The 24018-nt window shown below is 43.9% G+C and overlaps 1 protein-coding gene across 1 annotated transcript; it reads right to left on the bottom strand.

Annotated features, from left to right (window-relative positions):
* Window positions 1-3390: 3390 nt before the first annotated feature.
* LOC144598771 (endoplasmic reticulum membrane adapter protein XK-like) lies at window positions 3391-15241 on the bottom strand. Its single transcript, XM_078409169.1, is given in 4 exon segments — window positions 3391-8836; window positions 12061-12323; window positions 14791-15016; window positions 15019-15241. Coding segments are annotated over 4 exon segments (1296 nt in total). The 5' UTR covers window positions 15035-15241; the 3' UTR covers window positions 3391-8045.
* Window positions 15242-24018: the final 8777 nt, after the last annotated feature.

Here is a 24018-nt window from a genome sequence, read left to right as displayed (position 1 = left end):
AAGGGATCAGATTAGATTGCTGGTGATATGGATGCCAAGGAACATGAAGCTGTCGACCATCTCTACAGTAGCTCTGTTGTTGAGAATATGCCTTTACTTCATGAAAGGATTATTGCAAGGCTCAATAGCGCTGGATTAATTTACAATTTTCACATTTTTTCTTTAGAATCTTCAAATATACAAGGATGCGAAGTTGCAGATTGCTACATATAGGTTAGTTTCTGATTTGACCCAAATGAGACAGAGTGGAGCAGTCGTAGAGTTGCTGCTTTGCAGTGTCAGAGACTCAGGTTCTATCCTGACTATGGGTGCTGTCTGTACAGAGTTTGTACGTTCTGTGACCGCGTGGATTTTCTCTGGGTACCCCATTTTATTCCGACACCCCAAAGATGCACAGGTTTGCAGGTTAATTGGTTTTGGTAAAATTGTAAATTGTCCTTAGTGTGTAGGATAGTGCCAGTGCACAGGGTGATCACTGGTCAGCGGAGACGTGTTGGGCAGAGGAGCCTGTTTGTGCTGTATCTCTAAAATCTCAAGGTACATTGAGACAGATGGGAAATAACTAACATTATCAAAATGAAGTGGAGCAGAAAAGCAGTTCACGATCTCAGCAGCACGGTGGTACAGCAGTAGAGTTGCTGCCTCACAGCACCAGAGACCCGAGTTTGATCCTGACCTTGGGTGCTGTCTGTGTGGAGTTTGCATGTTCTCCCTGTGACCGCATGGGTTTCCTCCGGGTGCTCCAGTTTCCTCCCACATCCCAAAGACATGCGGGTTTCTCGGGTGATTAGCCTCTGTAAAAAAAAGAGATTGCTCCTTTTGTGTAGGGAATGGATGCAAAAGTGGGTTAATATAGAATTAGAATGAACAGGTTGTATCGCTGGTTGGCGTGAACTCGGTAGGCTGAAGGGCCTGTTTCCGTGCTGTATCTCTAAACTAAATTAACCCCAACCAGGGATAGAATTGCTTAAAATAGAAATGCAGTTTACGCTGAGACCATAATCAGGGAAGGGGGTGTGGTCAGCGTTAATGGAATTGATGGTGCAGCCTCTAGAGGTCGTGGAATCACATTTGCGGCAGACAGATGTGATAGATCGCAGCAACCATTCATGTTGATAATTATAGAATTAGTTCATTCCGCCGCTCAATCATGGCTGATCTATCTTTCCCTCTCGACTCCATTCTCTTGCCTTCTCCTCATAACCCTTGACACCTGTACTAATCAAGAACCTGTCAATCTCCGCCTTAAAAATATCCATTGACTTGGCCTCCACAGCCATCTGTGGTGATGAATTCCACTGTTGATGCATCAATAATTTAGCTTTGCAATATGATCTCCCAGATCAGCTGCAATAATTTGAGAGTGGAGCAGTGCCTTACAAGATTTGACTGTTGAAGGATGAAGTGCTTGTTCTGCATTTGTTCTTTCTGCAACTGCAAATGGCTCACGCTACGTTGAACCTTGTTGCTGGCTGTAAGGAGAGCAACAGAATTATGATTCCCTGCGAAAGAAGACACAAAGTGTCCTAGGACTTCTTAGGACTTTATTTCTTGGATCCCAGGAGGATAAGGGGTGATCTGAAAGAGGTGCACAGGATCATGAGAATAGAGAGGGTAAATGCAAGAACCAGAGGACATGAGTTTAAGGTGTGGGGGTGGGGGGGGGGGGGGGGAAGTTCTTCAAGGTAGGCATACCTCGAGGAGATTTTGCAGTGGAGCAGTCAAAATGTACAAACATGGAACTGCAGATGCTAGTTTACAAAAGGGGGACACAAAGTTCTGGAGTAACACAGGCTGCATCTCTGGAGAACATGGATAGATGATGTTTTGGGTCAAGATCTTTCTTCAGACTTCTGGACATCATAGATATGTTACGTCTGGAGAAGATGGATAGGTAACAAAGAATCTGAAGAAAGGTCCCAACTCGAAATGTCATCTATCCATGTTCTCCAGACATGCTGCCTGACCTGCTGAGTCACTGCAGCACTTTGTGTCTTCTACAGTTGTGTTTTTTTTAACATTTGAGATCTCATTACAAACAATGTACTCAGTTAATTCGTATTTTTCAGGATGACAAGACTCTTCAAGACTCTTCAAGATTCAGGAATTAACCGCAGCTGAAATTTGAGTGCAAAAGGATCTGACTCATAGAAGCTGAAGAGTGAAGCAGGTGGAATTTTTTTAAGGTGAAGGGGAAAAGATTTAAACGGAATCTGAGGGGGGTAACTTTTTCACACTAAGGGTGGTGGGTGTATGGAATGAGCTGCTAGGGGAGGTAGTTGAGGCAGGGACTATCCCAACATTTAAGAAACAGTTAGAGAGGTACGTAGATAGGACAGGTTTGGAGGGATATGGGCCAAACGCAGGCAGTGGGACTAGTGTAGCTGGGACATGTTGGCCGATGTGGGCATGTTGTGTCAAAGGGCCTGTTTCCACACTGTAAAACTCTATGACTCCATGACTAGTGCATGTTACCATGGGCCTATGGTTTCTATTTTCTCAGTAACTTCTGCAGATGCACTATGGAAAGCAAACTATCGGGTTGCATCACAGTTTGGTTTGAGAACAGCTCTGCCCAAGACTGCAAGAATTCGCAGAGTTGTTGATGTAGCCCATGCCAGCACACAAAGCACCACTGACTCCATCTACACCACGCTGACTCAGGACAGCAGCCAACATTATCAAGGACCTTTCCATCCCAGACATTCTCTCTTCTCCCCGTTCCCATCAGGCAAAAGATACAGAAGATGGAAACCAGTCCCAGGAGAAAGCTTCTTCCCCTCTGTAGGTTGGTTCAAGAGCTTGATGATTGTAGGAAAATAGCTGTTCCTGAACCTGGTAGTGTAGGACTTCAGGCTTCTGTACCTCCTGTCAGATCCTAACAGTGAGAAGAGGGCATGGTCCGTCCGGATGGTGGAGATCCTTGGTGATATATGGGCTTCTGAACGGTCCGACCATAAGCTAGGATACTGACCCTATTTTCCAACCTACCACATTGCGGACATTGGACCTTTTCTCTGGACTGTTATGCTACATTGCTGAAGAAACTACATTCTGCACTCTGAAATTTGTCTCTGTTCTACCAGTCGTACTTGCGCATGGCTTGATTGTATTTATGTATAATATTATCTGATTTAATTGGATTGATCGCAAACAAAAGTTTTTCACTGTATCTTAGCAAACGTGACAATAATAAACCAATACCAATACCAAATTTAATGAAGTCAGCTCTCCTGCTATTTCCACATCATATGAAACTTGAATTTCCAGCCACTGTAGCATCATTGATTGAAGCTCGTTATTGACAGAGGGGGAGAGAGACATGGATGCTGCTGCAGGTATTAAGCATCTAATTTATTCTTACATAAATTACGTACTCAAAAATACCATATATTGTTATGGATCCATTTATTTAACATCATTGTCAAGCACCTGTGACATGGAGCAACTCTTGTAAACACATGAAATAATACTTGAAAAATAAATACAAACTTAAAAAAATCAATATATACAAATATCTTTTAGAATTCATCGTAATTCTTTACATTGCAGATATTTACAAGATTTTTTTGTAGTCTTTGAAATGGTATGTCTTTTCTGTATTTACAGGTGAGTTGGAACCTTAATCTTCATCCACATCTTAAGGTTGAAGTATTTCATAAATTAAGCAGTTGTCCAATAAAGATTTCAGTCACTTAAAATTATTTTATCAGAATACATAATGTAAATAATATGCAAAGATTTACAATCTTTTTTTCTCACAGTACTGATTCTGAGGATTTATTCAATCTTGTTTATATATTCCTAAAAAATATTTTACATCAGTTTTTGTTGTACAAGAGATAGAGTAGCATGTTGTCCACTTATCTGACTTGAGAAACCCATTTCAGTGAACACAGTCTAAAGATATCAGTATGTTCTACCCAAGAACATTTGATGACCTGTTAAAACATGAACTATTAGGATATGAGGTAGGTACCTGCATGCTGTTATTAATGCCCCATACCTGAGGAGGGATATGCTGGCATTGGAGAAGGTCCAGAAGAGGTTTACAAGAATAATTCCAGGGATGATTGGGTTAATGTATGAGGAGTGTTTGATAGATCTGGGCCTGTACTCCCTGGAGTTTAGAAGGATAAGGGGGGATCTCAATGAAATATACCGAATAATGAAAGGCCTAGATAGAGTTGATGTGGAAAGAATGTTTCTAGTAGTGGAAGAGTCTAGGACTAGAAGGTACAGACTCAGAATAAAAGGGCATACCTTTAGAAAGGAGGTAAGGAGGAATTCCTTTAGGCAGAAGGTGGTGAATCTGTGGAATTAATTGCTGCAGACATCGATGGAGACCAAGTCATTGGTTATTTTTAAAGCAGAGATTGATAGGTTCTTGATTAGTAAGGGTGTCAAAGGATGTGGGGAGAAGGCAAGAGAAGGGGGTTGAGAGGGAAAAATAGGTCAGCCATGATCGAATGGTAGAGCAGACTCGATGGGCCGAATGGCCTAATTCTGCTCCTAGGTCTAATGGTTTTACATTAGATGTTTTGCATTTGTATAAGTCATGGAGTCATATAGTCAAATAGCACAGAAACAGGTCCCTTGGGCAATCATGTCCATGATGACACTAAGAATTTATCCCATTTACCAGCGTTTAGTTTTCCATGAACTGGTGATTAGTTTTGGTTTAGATATATTATTGTCACATGTACGGTGAAAAGCTTTGTTTTGCATGCTATCCAAACAGACCTTATCTTGCCATTGGTCTTCCCAAAAGATCCTTATCTTTTGGGAAGGTAGTCTATGACTATCCTCCTCACTGCGAACTACAGAACCTAATAGAACAAATAGTGGTGTGCCTCAGGGTTCGGTGCTGGGCCCATTGCTGTTTGTCATCTACATCAATGATTTGGATGAGAACATACAGGATAAGATTAGCAAGTTTGCCGATGATACAAAAGTGAATGGTTTTGCAGAAAGTGAAGATGATTGTGAAAGATTGCAGCAGGATCTGGATCAATTGGCCAGGTGGGCAAAGGAATGGTTGATAGAATTTAATACAGAGAAGTGTGAGGTGTTGCATTTTGGAACGTCGAACAAGGGCAGGACCTACACAGTAAATGGTAGGCCTCTGGGTAGTGTTGTAGAGCAGAGGGATCTAGGAGCACAGGTGCATGGTTCCTTGAAGGTCGAGAAGCAGGTAGATAAGGCGGTCAAAAAGGCTTTTGGCCTTCATTAGTCAGAGTATTGAGTATAGAAGTTGGGAGGTCATGTTGCAGTTGTAAAAGACTTTGGTGAGACCGCATTTAGAATATTGTGTTCAGTTCTGGGCACCATGTTATAGGAGAGATATTGTCAAGTTTGAAAGGGTTCAGAAAAGATTTACGAGGATGTTGCCAGAACTAGAGGGTATGAGCTATAGGGAGAGGTTGAGTAGACTGGGTCTCTATTCCTTGGAGCGCAGGAGGATGAGGGGTGATCTTATAGAGGTGTACAAAATGCACAGAGTCTATTGCCCAGAGTAGGGGAATCGAGGACCAGAGGACAAAGTTTCAAGGTGAAGGGGAAAAGATTTAATAGGAATCCGAGGGGTAACTTTTTCCACACAAAGGGTGGTGGGTGTATGGAACAAGCTGCCAGAGGAGGTGGTTGAGGCTGGGACTATCCCAGCATTTAAGAAACAGACAGGTACATGGATAGGACAGGTTTGGAGGGATATGGACCAAGCACAGGCAAGTGGGACTAGTGTAGCTGGGACATTGTTGGCCGGTGTGGGCAAGTTGTGCCGAAGGGCCTGTTTCCACCCTGTATCACTATGACTCTATGAAGTGTAAGTGTTGAGTCTAGACATATTTGTCTCTCATAAATTCCCAGGAGTAAATATCACCAACTTATCTTCGACCACCCATATTGAAGCAACGACCAAGAAAATGCACCAGCACCTCTACTTCCTTAGAAGGCTTAAGTTAGGCATGTACCCAACAACTTTCACCAACTTCTACAGATGTGCCGTGGAAAGCATTTTATCGAGATGCATCACAGTTTGGTTAGGGAACAGCTCCATCCAAGACCGCAAGAAATTGCAGCAAATTGTGGACGGCCAGACCATCACACAAACCATCCCCCCTTCCATTGACTCCATTGATACCTCACTCTGCCTCGGCAAGGCCAGCAGCATAATCAAGGACGAGTCGCACCCTGGCCACTCCCTCTTCTCCCCTCTCCCAAAAGGTATAGAAGTGTGAAAATGCACACCTCCAGATCCAGGGACAGTTTCTTCCCAACTGTTATGGCAACTGAACCATCCTACCACAACTAGAGACAACTAGAGAACAGTCCTGTACTACATCTACCTCATTGAAGACCCTCAGACTATCCTTGATCGGACTTAACTGGCTTTTTCTTGCACTAAACGTTGTTCCCTTATCATGTATCTGTACACTGTGAATGGCTTGATTGTAATCATGAATTGTCCTTCCGCTGACTAATTAACATGCAACAAAAGCTTTTCACTGTACTTAGTACACGTGACAATAAACTAAACTAATTAAAAACATATGCAGGCACACCAAACAGTTTAGACATTAAATCTCAAAGTTAAATAGCACATTGAAGAAATGAATTTACTTTTGTAAAATAAAAGTCAGATAATTAATTTACATAATTACTAAAGCTGAGTAATTAATTTACATATTAATGTTTTACTTGAAAGCCCATTCTGAAGTTACAAATGCCCCCTTTATGTTATTTACACTTTGCTTGAATATTCTTAGAACAACATTGGCACGCAGCTCCAATAATTTAATGAGAACACTAAATCTTAGAAACAATGGTCCAGAAATGATTGTGAATAACACTACCAGCTAAAATAAAGGTTCCATTAGAGGCTTCCATTAAAGATAGCAGAAAGTCAGTTCTCGGGTAACATATCAGAGTCATAGAGTCATACAGCACGGAAACAGGCCTTTCGTCCATGCCGACCAAGATGCTCCATCTAAGCCAGTCCCATTTGCCCATGTTTGGCCCATATCCCACTAAACCTTTTCTACCCATGTTCCTGTCCAAGTGCCTTTTAAGTGCTGTTATAATAATAATAATATATTCCTTTATTCGTCCCACACCGGGGAAATATTATAATACCTCCCTCAACTACCTCTGGCAGCTCGTTCCACCAACACCCACTTAGTGAAAAAGTTCTACTGTTTTTGGACAATAAACTACATTGACTTTTTCTTTACTTGTGAAGACAGCACCTAGCGTACATATATTAAAAGTTTACTAAACATCATAGAGGCATAGAATTATGCAGCATATCATTTTAAAGAGAATGAGTTTTCCAAAAACCAAGAAATCTACATTTTATAAATTTATCACAAATACATAATGTATAGGTTAGCATTATCCGTTGTTGAGACAAATCTACTGAAGGTAATGCAAACTATTTACTCTTCAATTACTATTTTGTCAATGGCTCTAATTCTACTCTTTATAAGCACATTCAAGGAGTTTTAGAATGGGAGCTGTCTTCAGTGGATGGATGTGGCATTGTACATATGTTTGGGCTACAGGATAGCAATAGAATAGAAAGTTGGGCAAACAATAAGTTGCTGCCTTACAGAGCCAAAGATTCAGGTTCGACCCTGACTACAGGTGCTGTCTGTATGGGGTTTGCACGTTCTCCCCATGACCGCGTGAGTTTTCCCTGGGTTCTCTGGTTTCCTCCCACACTCCAAAGACATTCAGTTTTGTAGGGTTAATTGGCTTACTAATTTTAAAGGTTGTATCAAATGTGACCGAATGTACCAGATCTCTCCGCTTGCATCTGATTTCATGCTGGAAGCCTGGATTTAGAAACTTTACTTCCACAGCTCACTGAAATGTGCAGCAGTTCAAACATTTTCAAAGCACCCCGCCTCTCACGGGAACTACAAACTGATAATTTACGTCGGAGGCACATTTATTATTCATAGCCATTGCTATGTCCAAACAAAATGGATACGCGCAAATGAAAAGGCCATCCCTGTAATTTTGTTTGCATTCTGAAGCTACTTCTAACCCCGAGATCCACAGTTAGGGTCAAGGCCCTGTTCATGATCATTGGCATTGTTTGGCTCCAAGCCGATCTTCTCTGTGGATTCAGACTTGCAGCATTTGCATTTAACGTAAGTAAAACGAATACAGGCGAGTAATCCTTTGGAAATACTGTGGGTAAAAAGTTTTTTACAGGGGTGGCAGAACTGGTAAAATACAAGCATAAAAAATACGGCAATACAATAGCCTATTAACAACTGCATGACGAGCAGGGGGGCACAGATGTAACTGTACACGTCAGTCTTGTAAACGTACCATAGCAGAATAAGAACGGCATTTTCGATGAATCGAATCATATAGTACACAGCTTGTCTATACCAATTCTGTGACTTATTAATTAAATCAGAATCATTTAACTTGAGTTGGACAGCTGACCAACAGAACATATTAATGCCAGCGTAAAGGAATGTAAGGCAACATAACACAATTGTGGTACCTACTCTGGTAAATGTCTTTTCAATGTTCTCAGGGAAAGGAGATTTGCTGCTCCAGAATAATATCCATGGATAGAAGAAAAAGGCAAAGAAGTTCAAGAGAACCACGGGGAGGATCCAGATCTGCAGCACAGAGCTGAAAAGGACTAAAACGATGACTCTGGTGGCGATCTCAAAGCTCCTCCACAGGAAGATGCAAATGTATGCTGCTGGCTTCACATGCACTTCATACTCATCATACTTGATTTTGATGGCGAGGATATTGCACCGCAAGGCTCCGTACACAATGGTGAACAGTGATATGACCATTAATATTCCTAGAAATGAAACAGGACATGTGCTGTGTACATGCACACTAGAGGGTAGAACATAGAACGTAGAACAGTACAGCAGAGGAACGGGCCCTTCGGCCCACAATGTTTGTACTGAATACCATCCCAAGTTAGGCACAAAGTGCTGGAGTAACTCATTTGGACCAGGGGGCATCTCTGAAGGACATGGATAGGTGGCGTTTCGGGTCGAGACCTTTATTACGACTCAAGCCTCAAGAAGGGTCTTGACCCGAAGCGTCGCCTATCCAAGTTCACCAGACATGCAATCTGACCCGCTGAGTTACTCCCGCATTTTGTCTCTACCTTTGGTATAAACCACCTTCTGCAGTTCTTTCTTATTACATGATGGCAAGTTAAACTGATCCCCTCTGCTTATACGTGGTCGGCATCCCTCTAATCCCTGCACGTCCATGTGCCTATGTAAAAGCAGGAGTTAAACAAATCATGAATTTGCAAAGATCTTGAGAATCAGTTTTCATGTGGCCCATTGTCCAAATCAGATGGACCATTATGGCATGGTGACATAGGGGACAACCTGGTAGAGTTGCTGCCTTACAGCACCAGCGACCCGGGTTCGATCAATACTATGGGTACTGTCTGTACAGAGTTTGTACGTTCTCCCTGTGACTGTGCAGGTTTTCTCCAGGAGCTCCGGTTTCCTCCCACACTCCAAAGATGTGCAAATTTTGTAGGTTAATTGGCTTTGGAAAAAATTGTAAATTGTCCCTCGTGCGTTGGATAGTGCTGGTGTAGGGAGATTGCTGGTCGTTCTCCTGATTGCTGGTTGGAAGGGCCAGTTTCCATGATGCATCTCTAAACTAAACATAAAATTAAACAATGGTATTGAATGGTATTGTATCCTCTCTTGAACCTACCTTCCATGTGAGACAAAGATTTGCTTGCCCTTCCTCACAATGACATCTCCTCCTCACTAGCTAAACCAAATGCTAATAGGGTGACGGATTGAAAACCAGACATCATCGACCTGGGCATTAACTCTGTTCCCCTCTCCATAGACCCACTTGACCCACTGAGTATTTCCACCATTTTCTGATTCTGTTGCAGATGGGTGGGTTTTTAGTTTAGATTATTGTCACGTCTACTGAGGTGCAGTGAAAAGCTTTTTGTTGTGTGTTGTGTGTTGTGTGGAAAGACTGTACATGATTACGATTAAGCTGTCCACAATTTACAGGTACAGGATAAAGTGAATAACGTACACTGCAAGATCCAGTCCAGTAACATCCGATTAAAGATAGTCCAAGAGTCTCCAATGAGGTAGATGGTAGCTCAGGACCACTCTCTAGTTGTTGATAGGATGGTTCAGTTGCCTGATAACAGTGGGGAAGAAACTGTCCCTGAATCTGGGTGTGTTTTCACACTTCAGTACCTCTGGCCTGATGGGAGAGGAGAGAAGAGGGAGTGTCCGTGGTGAGACTCATCCTTGATTATGGTGGTGACCTTGCTGAGGCAGCGTGAAGTGTAGATGGAGTCAATGGAAGTTGGTTGGTGTGATGGTCTGGGCTGAGTAATTCATGCAACTTAGAACGTTTTATCATCCCTAACATTCTCCTGTTTCTGATGAAGTTGCAAACCTGAAAAATGCTCTTTTTGTTCCCTGCAGATGCTACCTTACCAGCTGAATATTTCCAGCATTTTCTGATTTAATTTCAGAATTTCAGCTTGTCAGTTTTTGGCGTGAGCACCAAGGTTACTGGTGCTGCATTCTTTATGGAGTTATTGAGTCGTAAAGCTGTCCATGCCAACCCTGGTGGGCTAGTCCCGTTTGCCTGCATTTAGCCCATAGCACTCAAAACCCTTCATATCCATTTATCACAAAGAAGAGTAAAAGTAACCAATAGCAAAATTGATGTTTAGAGTGTAGGGTTTAGAGATACAGCGCGGAAACAGACCCTTCAGCCCACCGGGTCCGCGCCAACCAGCGAACTGTGCACACTAACACATTAGCCTACAAACCTGTACATATTTGGAGTGTGGCAGATCCTGGAAAAAACGCAAGCAAGTCACGGGGAGAACATACAAACTCCATACAGCCAACACCCGTAGTCAGGATCGAACCCAGGTCTCTGGCACTGTAAGGCAGCAACTCTACCGCTGCGCCACCGAGCCACCCAAGAGATCTGGCAAGGAGATGGGTTTGTATCCCCAGGGAACTGGGGGGGTCCAAGGAAGTGATTTTTCCCAAAAAATATTTATCATGCATTAAAGTTACAATGCATAAACCTATTTGAAGCAATTTGAGTCTGGAACCTGTTCAGACTGGTCCTCTTGAAATAACTTTGATAAGGCCTCACACGCACATTGAGGGCTTGTTTATACACGGTAAAACTCGTATGAAGTCCAATATCCAGCAGTTATGTTTAGTTACGTGCCCAAAATAACCAGTTTGTCCATCTTTGTACACCTCACCTCGTATTCCAAAGATAGACACAAAAAGCTGGAGTAACTCAGCTCACAGGCAGCATCACTGGAGAGAAGGAATGGGTGACATTTTGGGTCGAGACGCTTACCTCATATTCCGTTTAGGGTAGCTTACAACCCACCAGTATGAACATTGAATTCTCCAATTTTGGTAACCTGTAACTAACCCCCCTAAAATGCCCGTCCCCCCACCCTTCTCCCCCACCCCCCCCCTTCTCCCTCCCCCTCCCGACCTTGTGCCCCACCTGGACCTACATCTATTTCTCCCTTTCCCCCTGCCCCCCTTTGCTACTTTCCTCCCTCTGGTTTCACAATCTGCAACCCTTCAATCCAGCTGACACCTTCTGCTCTTATCTCTCGCCTTTGTTCCAACCAGCAGCCTATCAACCCCCCCCTCACCTATTTTCACCTATTACCTGCAATGCTTTGTCCTGTCTCCCCCTCCCCCTCACCTCCCCGCCCCTTTCCAGTTTTCTTCTCCCCCTGAATCAGTCTGAAGAGGGTCCCGACCCCAAATGTCACCAATCCATGTTCGCCAGAGATGCTGCCTGACCCGCTGAGTTACTCAAGCACTTTGTGTCCTTTAAAGTAATCAATCCCTCAGCTGGTCCAAGCTATACCATGAATTTCAAAGGTTGTCAAAGGTTATGACAGGCGAATGGGGTTGAGAGAGAAAGACAGATCAGCCATGATTGAATGGCGGAGTAGACTCGATGGGCTGAATGGCCTCATTCTGCTGCTATGACTTATGCTTATGAAACCATACTTACCTCTCCCAGGAGTTACTACCTGCTGCTTTACGCTGACGTACAACTGAAGGGTAAGTTGAGGCGCGGAGCCTATGAAGGCCTGAATCACTGACGTCCGGTTAAAAGCAGCACGATGTGTGAACATTTTGCCTTCAGCCTGACCTACTTCTTTTTCAATTTCTTCAGAAGAGCCACTTTTTTTCAAGTGTTTCTTTCGGGTAATACTGACGTAGGATTCTTCAACTTTACCGACATTTAGGTAGATGCAAAATGCTTCAAGACATCTGAAAGTATTAAACAGAAAGTACATTAAAGCTTTGTTAAATTGGTTTCATGCCACAAACCTAGTCTGCTCTACTTAGCAGTAGGAATTCAGGAGGTACAACTGCTCACTGATTACTGTGATATCACGATATATACAAAATGCTGGAGTAACTCAGTGGGTCAGGCAGCATCTCTGGAGAAAAGGAATAGGTGATGTTTCGGGTCGAGACGTTTGTTCAGACTCGGGTCAAGACCCTTCTTCAGTCTCAACCCGAAAAGTCACCAATTGCTCTGGTTTACTGCAAATTCTATTCCCCAATTTGAACATGAAAAATAGATTCACAATATAATTAAGGTGAGATGGGCAAAGTCTAAATGATTTGAGTGGGATATTTTTTTACAATTGTTGGGTGCCTGGTACTGCCAGGGTTGATGGTGGAGGCAGTTATATTAGTGGCATTTGAATTTTTTTTTAGATAGGCAGATGGATAAGCAAAGACTGGAGGAATGTGGATTATGTGCAGGCAGAGATTAGTTTAAAGTGGCATCGTGTTCTGTACAGACATTGTCCTGTTCGATGCTCCATGCTTTTATTATGTAAAGCATAATAAATGGTTCAATGGCGTACATTGGGAATAATAAAATATTGGTTAGGATTAATGGCGATTTAACGTTCGGTCGAAATTAAACCAACGCTGAGCGTGATTCAAGGCAGGGGAGAAGGGAACTAACTGCACGTTTACATGCGTTTGTGTGATCTCAGAGCGGTGGCTGCGTACACACAGGCGATTGATTACGGGATAACACACCGCCCGCACAGGATGCTGCGAGAACACAGATATTTCACATTCACTGTCTAAAAACAAAATATTTTGCTTCACAGCGAATTTAACCCGTCCTTTACTGAAACGCTTTCAGTGATCTGTCAAAGGAATAATAATGCTTAAACGTTATAATAAACATCTTCTTAACCGGTGCAAGGTACTCTCTAGTAATATCGACTGGCTTTGATTATGTTTAGCGGTCAGTTGTTCAAATAGGACCAAGACATTGGTGCTCCAAGTCCCTGAAGCGTTATCCCTGCAACACGGGCGGCTCTCTCTAGGCAGAGGGAAGAATAGATTTCATTCCGATTTTTAGCGGTAATGTGAAAAATCAAGGGGAAAGTGGAATGCAACATGTTTCGGTGGGCTGGGACCGACTCATTGTGCAGAATTCGCCCCCTGCGTTGTGCAGAACCGCCCAACCCGCGGTTCACGGTCCATTGCTCTGGTTTCAATGGTGAGAATGAACAATATAAAATTATTTGTATGTGGGAGTTAAGTGCTGCTTTTTGTTGCTTTTTCAAAGTATTATTTGTGTATGATGATTTTCAATGCTATCTTTAAGCAAATTCAATAATCTAGTTGCGAACCTTTTCGTTCTAATCTCCCGAATAGTCTTTGAAATTCAAAGACATTTATTTAATGCTGGGGCGGAAACATCGTGCCCTCGCGATACACAGACACATCTTCACCCCGGACATCACATTCACAATCCACACATCCTATCTATCCTACCCGTGAAATAACTGGCACCTGTCCTGTTATCTGCTAAATTCCCATTCATCGCCCTCCCCAGCAAACATCTTTGTATGTGATATGTGCGTGTACTGGTATGTCAGTGGGTTAGTGATGCAACCTCGGGTTAACGGGCGGTAAGCATCAACCTCGAACCTTTACCCTTCCTCTACTGACATCCTTGGTTGAGGTGAAGCAACGAGGAACTGCAGATGCTGATTTACACAGAAAAGGACACACAGTGTTGGTGTGACTCTCGGCATTCTGACCAGAGAGAGCAATGGAGAGAGGGAGAGAGGGAGAGAAAGAAAGAGAGAGAAATGGAGAGGAAATTGAAAGAGAGCAATAGAGAGAGAGAGGGGGGGAGAGAGAAATAGAGAGAGAGGGAGGGAGAGAAATAGAGAGAGAGAGAGGGACAGAGGGGGGGGGGGGGGAGAAATAGAGATAGATAGATAGAGAGAGAGAGAGAGAGAGAGAGAGAGAGAGAGAGAGAGAGAGAGAGAGAAATAGAGAGAGAGAGAGAGAGAGGGGGGAGAGAAATAGAGATAGATAGATAGAGAGAGAGAGAGAGAGGGGGGGGGAATAGAGATAGAGAGAGGGAGAGAAATAGAGAGAGAGAGAAGGAGAGAGGGGGGGGGGGGGGGGAATACAGACAGACAGATGGGCCAGGCAGCATCTCTGGAGAACATGAGTAGGTTTCGTTTCGGGTCTGGACCCTTCTTCAGACTGTATCCTGGCTCCAAGTCCCTTGCCATCCACTGTCATTAACACTGAAGTCAGTGCTGCACCTGCACCATGTACCATGTACTTCACACATTGCACCTCTGCCCCAGGGACCAGGTCACCGCCACCACTGCCTGCACAGAGCTGCACAGAGCTGGTCTCCCTCCCTCCGGCTGGTGTGCAGAGAGAGAGAGCCCGGCCTTACCTGACGAAAGGTCCCAGCTGCAGGAGATGAAGGAGGAGCACCAGCGGCCTGTCCCTGCTCACGTCCCGGTGGACGAAGGTCAGCGTGAACTGGACCAGGACGGAGGGCACCAGGGCGAAGACCAGGGTGAGAACCAGCCAGATCCTGTCCCCGCCCGACCTGTAGGTGCTGCTCAGGTAGAGGGCGGCCACCATCTCAGCGGCGAAGAGAAACACCGACACGAAGATCCTCCTGGAGGTTTCATCCTCAACGCGGGCGGCCCCGAGAAAAAACACAGAGGGGTCTCAGCAACGTCTCAAGAGCCGCGGGAGAAACGGAATATCCCCATGGCCACCAATGCTCCTTGCAGCCGGTCTGCAGATAAAGATGCACATGCAGCGGTTCAGTGGTGTTCCAGCAGAGGGCGCAGCGGAGCCCTCCGGACAATGTGGTCCCCACTGCGTCTAAACGACGAGGATCCGATGCTTCAATGTAGTCCATTTATGGACTAGACAAGAATAAAGACCAGCGCCACAGGGAGAGGTTGGGCAAGCTGAGAGAGAGAGAGAGAGAGAGAGAGAGAGAGAGGCGAGAGAGAGGCAGAGAGAGAGAGAGAGAGAGAGAGAGAGGGAGGGAGAGAGAGAGAGAGGCGAGAGAGAGGCAGAGAGAGAGGGAGAGAGAGAGAGGGAGAGAGAGAGAAAGAGAGAGAGAGAGAGAGAGAGAGGGGAGGGAGAGAGAGAGAGAGAGAGGGAGGGAGAGAGAGAGAGAGAGAGAGGAGGGAGAGAGAGAGAGAGAGAGAGAGAGAGAGAGAGAGGGAGAGAGAGAGAGAGAGAGAGAGAGGGAGAGAGAGAGAGAGAGAGAGAGAGAGAGAGGGGGAGGGAGAGAGAGAGAGAGAGAGAGAGAGAGAGAGAGAGAGAGGGAGAGAGAGAGGAGAGAGAGAGAGAGAGAGAGAGAGAGAGAGAGAGAGAGAGAGAGAGAGAGAGAGAGATCTGATAGAGGTGTACAAGATGGAGAGGGGAAAAGATTGGAGTGAATGCACAAAGTCTTTTATCCAGGCTAGGGGAATCAAGAACCACAGGACATAGGTTTAATGGTCCAATGTTTCATTGTTGTCACGGATGCACAGCACAGTGAAATTATTTTGCACAACCCACAAATGTACAGTCGCCATATTCAAAGAAAAGTCCAAAGTCTGGTCCACATGCTGGAAATACAGCAAATAAAGCTAACCAGTAGTTATCAAATGCCACACATTGGTGATGAGATCTACAATGCACAGAATGGCACTGATTCAGAATGGCTGCTCTGACGCTGAAAGGAAGGAATGACTATTTGGCATCCCAGTGACAGTCAAATTCCACCCATTGTAATTGTCAGCTGATCTTTAAAGAGGGAGACAGTCCATTTGTAGGTGTTTCAAACTGTTTAAGTATTCTAGTTAATCATAGCTCCATCTTCAAGCAGAGGTTAGTCAATATCGTCGCTCTCAGTTGTGCCACTAACGTGATCAGACAATAACGAGCAGAATCACCTTGCAATGACGCACAGCATGGGTTTAAGGTGAGAAGGGCAAAGTTTAAAGGAGATGCACGGGGCAGTTTTGTTTACGTAGATGGTAGTGAGTGCCTGGACCAGGCTGCCTCTGTCAGTTGCCCTTAGAGTGTAGGGGGTTGTTGCGAAAGTGGGATAACATCGAACTATTGTGAATGATTGATCGATGGTTGGCTGAAGGTCCCGTTTCCATGCTGTATCTTTCAATCATCAATCAATCAATCAATCAATCAATCAGTCAATTAAAAAAATGCAGGTCATTCTTACATTCAATCATATTGCAACTACATCACACAACCAAGTCCTTTTATTTCTTTCTCCGTTTTAAGTCGAGCTTTTCTTAAAAACATCTATTTTATTACCTCAGCTACTTTTTTTGTAGTATATATTCCATATTCTAACCATTTTTTTACAATGAGTAAGTTTCTCTTAAATTTTAATAATCATCTTATATTTATGGCCTCATTCTGATTTCTCTCAAAATGGAAACATCTTCACAAATCCTTTCATAACTTTAATTACCATAGTCAGCATGGACTCATTGGCCAGAAGGACCTGTTTCCATGCTGCATCTTTCAGTTTAATTGAATTACCACAGTACTGTTTGCAAACAGGTATGAAGGCATGTTCTGGTGATGTCTTGCATCTACACAGCAACACCTGCACACACACTCTATAGACAGTATAGGTAGACACAAAATGTTGAAGAAGGGTCTCGACCTGAAATGTCACCCATTCCTTCTCTCCAGAGATGCTGCCTGTCCCGCTGAGTTACTCCAGCATTTTGTGTCTGTCTTTGGTTTAAATCAACATCTGTAGTTCCTTCCTGCAAGTGTTTCTCTCCTTCATTTAGTTTAGAGACAGCATGGAAACAGGCCCTTCGGCCCACCGTGTCTTCACGAACCATCGATCACCCAATCACATTAGTTCAAAGAGGTATCACACTAGTTCCAGCTGTACTGTTTGCAAGCAGGTATGAAGACATGTTCTGGTAATGTCTTGCATCTGCACAGCAACACCTGCACACACACTCTATTTGTTTCAGTTGTAAGTGTTTGAGTCAGGTCCTATTGGAAATAAATTCACTTTGCATTGGTAGAATGTCGCAACCTGAGGCTTGCTGTAACATATCTAATTTGAATGCAAGCAAATTGCTTGCATTCAAATTCAAATCAACCTGCTTAAAGAAGTTGATCACCACCCATACCTGGGAGTGGAACTCACATTTGGCCTAGCCTGGAACAGACACATGAACCAGATTGCCACTAAAGCAAACAGAACTTTGGGCCTTCTCAGGAGAAATTTACCCAGCTGTGACAAACCAACAAAGGAGGTAGCGTACAAAACACTTGTCCCACCCACTGTTGGAATATTGCCAGAGAATATGGGACCCTCACCAGAAAAATAACATTGACACCCTTGACAAGGTTCAGAGGCATGCAGCATGGTTTGTTTGTAACTACTACTCAAGATAGTCAAGCGTCTCTGATATGTTAAATCGCCTTGGCTGGGAGTCACTGGAGTCAAGACGTGCCAAAGCCCACTTATGTACAAAGAGACTCATGGCAGCATCCCCAGTAACATATCTCACTTCATTCAATCCAATACCCAGAAATTTACAAGACAGTCCTCAGGTCACTTCATTTATACTAGAATTAGAGCAAACAAAAATAGCTACCTACAGTCACTATATCCATGGACTATCCCAGAGTGGAACATCCTTCCCGACACCACCAGATGTGCACTAACCTTGTCACTCTTCAAGTCACAACTCGACAGCTTGGACATGGATCATCTTACCAAACTTGCCCACATAAAAATCTAAATAACCTTTTTGCAACCGGTACCCAGGCGAGTGAAACCTGCACGAGATAGCCCAGCTGTTGGCGGCTGTGCAGCAGAAAACAGAAATAGAAACAATATTCTGCACAGAATGTGCAGTTTCAACAATAACTGCAGAGACCTCTTGCAGTCACTCTAAACAGCAGCAGTGTTTTAGATTATTACTCACATATGGGGTTCAAAGGTGTCCAATGAAGTTTAAAGGTCTCCTGTGAATTCTCTCCCACTTCCCTCTGGAAGGCAACTCTGGACAGTCAAAGCAGCCGCAGCCAGACATAAAAGCAGCCTTTTCCCCTGAGTTGTAACATAGAAAATAGGTGGAGGAGGCCATTCGGCCCTTCGTGCCAGCACCGCCATTCGTTGTGATCATGGGTACTGATCCACAATCAGTAACCCGTGCCTGCCTTCTCCCCATATCCCTTGATTCCACTAGCCCCTAGAGCTCTATCTAACTCTCTCTTAAATCCATCCAGTGATTTGGCTTCCACTGCCCTCTGTGGCAGAGAATTCCACAAATTCACAACTCTCTGGGTGAAAATGTTCCTTCTCACCTCAGTTTTAAATGACCTCCCCTTTATTCTAAGACTGTGGCCCCTGGTTCTGGACTCCCCCAACATTGGGAACATTTTCCCTGTATCTCGCTTGTCCAGTCCTTTTATAATTTTATATGTCTCTATGAGATCCCCTCTCATCCTTCTAAACTCCAGTGAATACAAGCCTAGTCTTTTCAATCTTTCCTAATATGACAGTCCCGCCATCCCAGGGATCAATCTCGTGAACCTACGCTGCACTGCCTCAATTACAAGGATGTCCTTCCTCAAATTAGGAGACCAAAACTGTACACCATACTCCAGATGTGGTCTTACCAGGGCAAAATACAACAGCAGAAGAACCTCTTTACTCCTATACTGAAATCCTACTCAAGTATTTACCTACTCTAGTAGCTCTACTCAATAACCAAAAGTCTGTATTCTCTTTTTGCTCTGGTTTATTTCACTCCCACGTTTAAACAGTAATGTTGTATTCTTAATGTTTTAGTGTTTTATGCTTTATTCTTAATTGTTAACTGTATGTTTGTGTTGTTACTTGTGAGCGGAGCACCAAGGCACATTCCTTCATGTGCACATACTTGGCCAATAAACTAATGAATTAATTAATTCATTCATTTGTTTTTCGCTTGAATGCATCGTGCCACCCATTTCCATGCATTGTCTGTTAACTTAGACTCTTTACCCTTGCTGCTCTTGAGGTGGATGATTTTCCTGTGGCTTTGCCTTGACTTGTCATTGCTTTGTGAAATAAAATGGGAGGTTTGAACATACCTATGAAGAAGGGTCTCGACCCGAAACGTCACCCATTCCTTCTCTCCTGAGATGCTGCCTGACCTGCTGAGTTACTCCAGCATTTTGTGAACAAATACCTTCGATTTGTACCAGCATCTGCAGTTATTTTCTTACAATACCTATTACCATGAGATATTCATAGTATTCCCATCCAGCACACCCTGACTCTGCCATGTCCCTGAGATCTGATCTGTGGCATGCAAGGAATGCCAATTAATCTGGCTTTGGCAACTGAAATACCCTGCGGATTGTTTGGTCTCACTGTCACAGGGAGTGTGGGGCAGCACCCTCTGCTGTTGGAGGTGTGCAACTGCCATTCACCATTTTGTTCTCTCCCTTTTTATGTTTTCACATGGACAAAGAATCTGCTCTGCGCAGATTATTTCCACATTAAAGATACTGCAAATTTAGGATTTAGGGAACAGCACAAGAGCACAGCCCACACTGTCTGTGCCGAATAAGATTCCCAGACCGTTATTTATCTATGTGTAGGAAGGAACTGCAGATTCTGGTTTATACCGAAGATAGGCACATTCAGTCTGAAGAAGGGTTCCGACCCGAGACATCACCTATTTTTCTCCAGAGATGCTGCCTGATCTGCTGAATTTTGTGTCTATCTTCCATGACTTTTCTACCTGCACATAACCCAAATCCCTCCATTCCCAGCATATCCGTATGCCTATCTTAAAGTCACAAATGCACATGGTTCATTCACCAACCCCAGCAGCACGTGTTCCAGGCACTCACCACCCACTATGTAAAAAAACTCGCCCCGCACATCTTTAAACTTTGCCTCTCTCACCTTAAAGCTATGCCCTCTTGTATTTGATTTTTCCATCTTGGGAAAAAGATTCTGACTGTGTACCCGATCTATGTGTCTCATCATTATACATATCTCTATGAGGTCACCGTGCAACCTCTGGCGTTACAATGAAAACTATCGAAGTCTGTCCAACCTCTCCCTGTACATAATATCCCCTAATCCAGCCATCATTCCGGGAAATCTCCTATGCACCCTTTGCAAAGTCTCCACATCCTTTCTGTAATGGGGCAACCAGAACTGCACACAATACTCCAAATGATACCTAACCAAAGTCCTACAAAGCGGCATCATGACTTCCTACTCATACTCAATGCCCCGACCTATGAAAGCAAACATATCATAAGCATTTCTTGAAATGTGCATTGTAAATAATCAGGTGTCGACTGTTTTGCAATATTTCTCACTTTAAGAGCCATATTACTGTGGTGACACAACTACAGATGCTGGAATTTTGAGCAAAACATAAAGTGCTGGAGGAACTCAGTGGGTCAGGCAGCATCTGCGGAGGGAATGGATAGGCAATGTTTTGAGTCTGTATGCTTCTTCAGAGTTTACAGTAAGTACGATATGAAGATGGTGGGCATTGACACAAATAACTGAATTAGACATCCTTAGTCAGGGCTCTTAGAGGCTGACAGTTAAGGCAAGTTTTGGAAGAGACAAGAGAAGCAAAAATCTCAGCTGGTTGCGAAGGCTTACAAAAAACTAGAGGGAAGCAAACGTTGTACCTTCTCAGTCCACTGCTTTCATGGGTGAGCCATACCAGGAGCAACACATTCAACAGAAGACACGTTACAACATTTGGTCTCATGCTCTGAGAGCTATTCCTATTGTTCCGCCAATTTCCCCCTTGTTCTCTCTGCTACTGAAAGAGATACTTGGTTTCTCCCTTTACCCTATTCCTGGACATGAAACGTGAATTGTTTCTCTTTCCACAGATGCGGACTGACCTACTAAGACTCTCTTGCACCTTCTGCTTTTATTTCAGATTTCGAGTATCTGAAGTTTTGTGATTAGTTTTGCTTAAAAATAATACAAGAGAAGCTAATGAGATTTTTTTTAAAAGACACAAACAGCTGGAGTAACTCATCAGATCAAGCAGCATCTCTGGAGAACATGAATAGGTGACATTTCAGGTCAGGACCCTTCATCAGTCTGAAGGGCGGCACAATGGCATGGCTGGTAGAGTTACTGCCTCACCGCACCAGAGACCTGGGTTTCATCCTGACCTCGGGTGTTATCTGCATGGAGTTTGTATGTTCTCCCTTTGAATGCGTGGGTTTCCTACAGCTGCGTTGGTTTCCTTCCACATTCCAAAGACGTACAGGTTTGTAGGTGAATTGACCTCTGTAAATTGCCCTGAGCATGTAGGGAGTGGATGTGAAAGTTTGATAACATAAAATTTGTATGAACGGGTGATCAATGGTCAGCGTGGATTTGGTGGGCTGAAGGGTCTGTTTACCATGCTGTATCTTTCAATCAGTCAGTCATTTAGACAGTCACCTATTCACCGAGTAGAAATAAGGAACTGCAGATGCTGGTTTATACCAAAGATGGACACAAAGTGCTGGAGTAACTCAGTGGGTCAGGCATCATCTCTGGAGAAAAAGAATGTGTGACGTTTCAGGTTCGGGACCATTCTTTCGACTACTCTGGAGAAAAAGGATCGGTGACATTTCGGCTCGGGACCCATCTTCAGTCAGCTATTCATGTTCTCCAGAAATGCTGCTTGACCCACTGCTGCTTGACTCAGCACTTTGTGTCTTTTTCATAAACAAGTGTCTGCAGTTCCTTGTGTCTCAATAAGATCGAAGGCTGATTATCTATACTTCCAATGCTTTGAAAGAGTTGGCTATAGAGATTAGGAATGTTCTTGTTATCATATTTTAAAATTCTAAATGTTCTGGAATATAATCTGCAGCTAATGTGTTCCCACTATTTAAGAAAGAAAGGAGAGAAAAAAATGAGGACCCATTGGCCCATTAGCTAAACATGGGTGGTGATAATCTATATTAAAGGTAGTAATAATAGAATGCAGACAAAAGAAAAGGAGGAATGAGCATAGTCAGCATGGATTTATGAAAGGGAAATCACTTATCTGTTGGAATTCCATGAGATACAACCATAGAATAGATCATGTGCAACCAGTGTAGTGTAAATAGATTCTATAAAGGCCTTTGCATTAGATCCACACAAATGATTAGTCAACAAGATTAAAGCACATGGAAAACCACATGCCACAGATGGCTGTGGAGGCTAAGTCACCCGGTATTTTTAAGGCAGGGATTGACAGATTCTTGACTAGTAAGGGTGTCAGGGGTGATGGGGAGAAGGGGAGAAGGCAGGAGAATGGGGCTGAGGGAAAGATAGATCCGCCATGATTGAATGGCGTAGACCCGATGGGCCAAATGCTCTAATTCTGCTTCTATGACTTATGAACTTATGAAAAGGGGTTAAATACTGCATGGATTGATAACTAGCTAATGGACAAACTATAAAGAATGGAAATACATTAATTGTACTTGTACCTCACTGTAGTTGTGCAGATGAGGATAAATTTGACTCAACTCGACTCCGTAATACCACCAGGGGGCGCCGCACGATGGCTGCCTTGCCTACAGTCTGCCTGTCGTTTAACTTTTTTGTTATTTTGGTAAGTTTTAAAAGTTTGTGTAAATGTTCTCTGGTTTGTTTTATGTGGGGGGGTGGGGAGGGGGGAGGGGGAAACTTTTTTAAATCTCTTACCTTGCCGGAGATGCAAATGCTTTCCGGATCGTATCTCCGGTCGCTCTGCGGCCTAACATCGTGGAGCTGGAGGCCTTGCCTTGGACTGGCCTTGAGCCAGGGACTTACCATCAGAGCGTGCGATCCCTTGCCTGGGATCGACGCTCTAACTGCGGCTTGCGGACAACATCGAGTTGAGACCAGTCAGGAGCTCCAAGCTGCTCGAGGTTCGACAAGCCCTGACCCGGGGTAGATTTCCCCGAGCTGAGACCCCCCCCCCCCCCCATGCAGGACTTGATTACACCGACGAGGACGGCCCGCCACCGGCTACGGGAGTCAAGATTTTCCCGTCAAAGGAAGGTTAGAGGCCCCCGACCGCTGATCGGACAAAGAAGAGAAAGATTGAACTTTTTTTCGCCTTCCATCACAGTGAAGAATGTGGAGGAGTCACGGTGGTGGATGTTCATGTTAAAATGTATTTTGTGTGTCCTGTTGCTTTTTTATTGTTATGACTGTATGGCAAATGAAATTCCTCGTATGTTGCAAAACATACTTGGCTAATAAAGTATTATTGTGATAGTGATAGTGATTGTGATTGTGATAATACATGTGCACCTACTTTCCACGTAACATCAGCCGTTGAAATTTGGAGATGCTTGAAGGTCTATTGTTTTCACACACAGTCACTTAAGCGAGTTATTCTGTAAACTCAAAATGGATCCCAGCAGGTCGCAGACTGAGTGATAATCACAACATATGTCAAAATAGGACTCAAAGTACTAGAGTAACTCAGCAGGTCAGGCAGCATCTCTGGAGAACATTGATAGGTGACGTTTCAGGTCGACACTTCTCCAGACGACTCTGGAGAAAAAGGATGGGTGACGTTTCGGCTCGGGACTGTGTGTGTGTGTGTGTGTGTGTGTGTGTGTGTGTGTGTGTGTGTGTGGGGGGGGGGGGGGGGGGTGG

The sequence above is a fragment of the Rhinoraja longicauda genome, chromosome 12, assembly GCF_053455715.1.
Source record: "Rhinoraja longicauda isolate Sanriku21f chromosome 12, sRhiLon1.1, whole genome shotgun sequence".
Lineage (NCBI taxonomy): Eukaryota > Metazoa > Chordata > Chondrichthyes > Rajiformes > Arhynchobatidae > Rhinoraja > Rhinoraja longicauda.
This window is presented reverse-complemented; position numbering and strand designations above follow the sequence as displayed.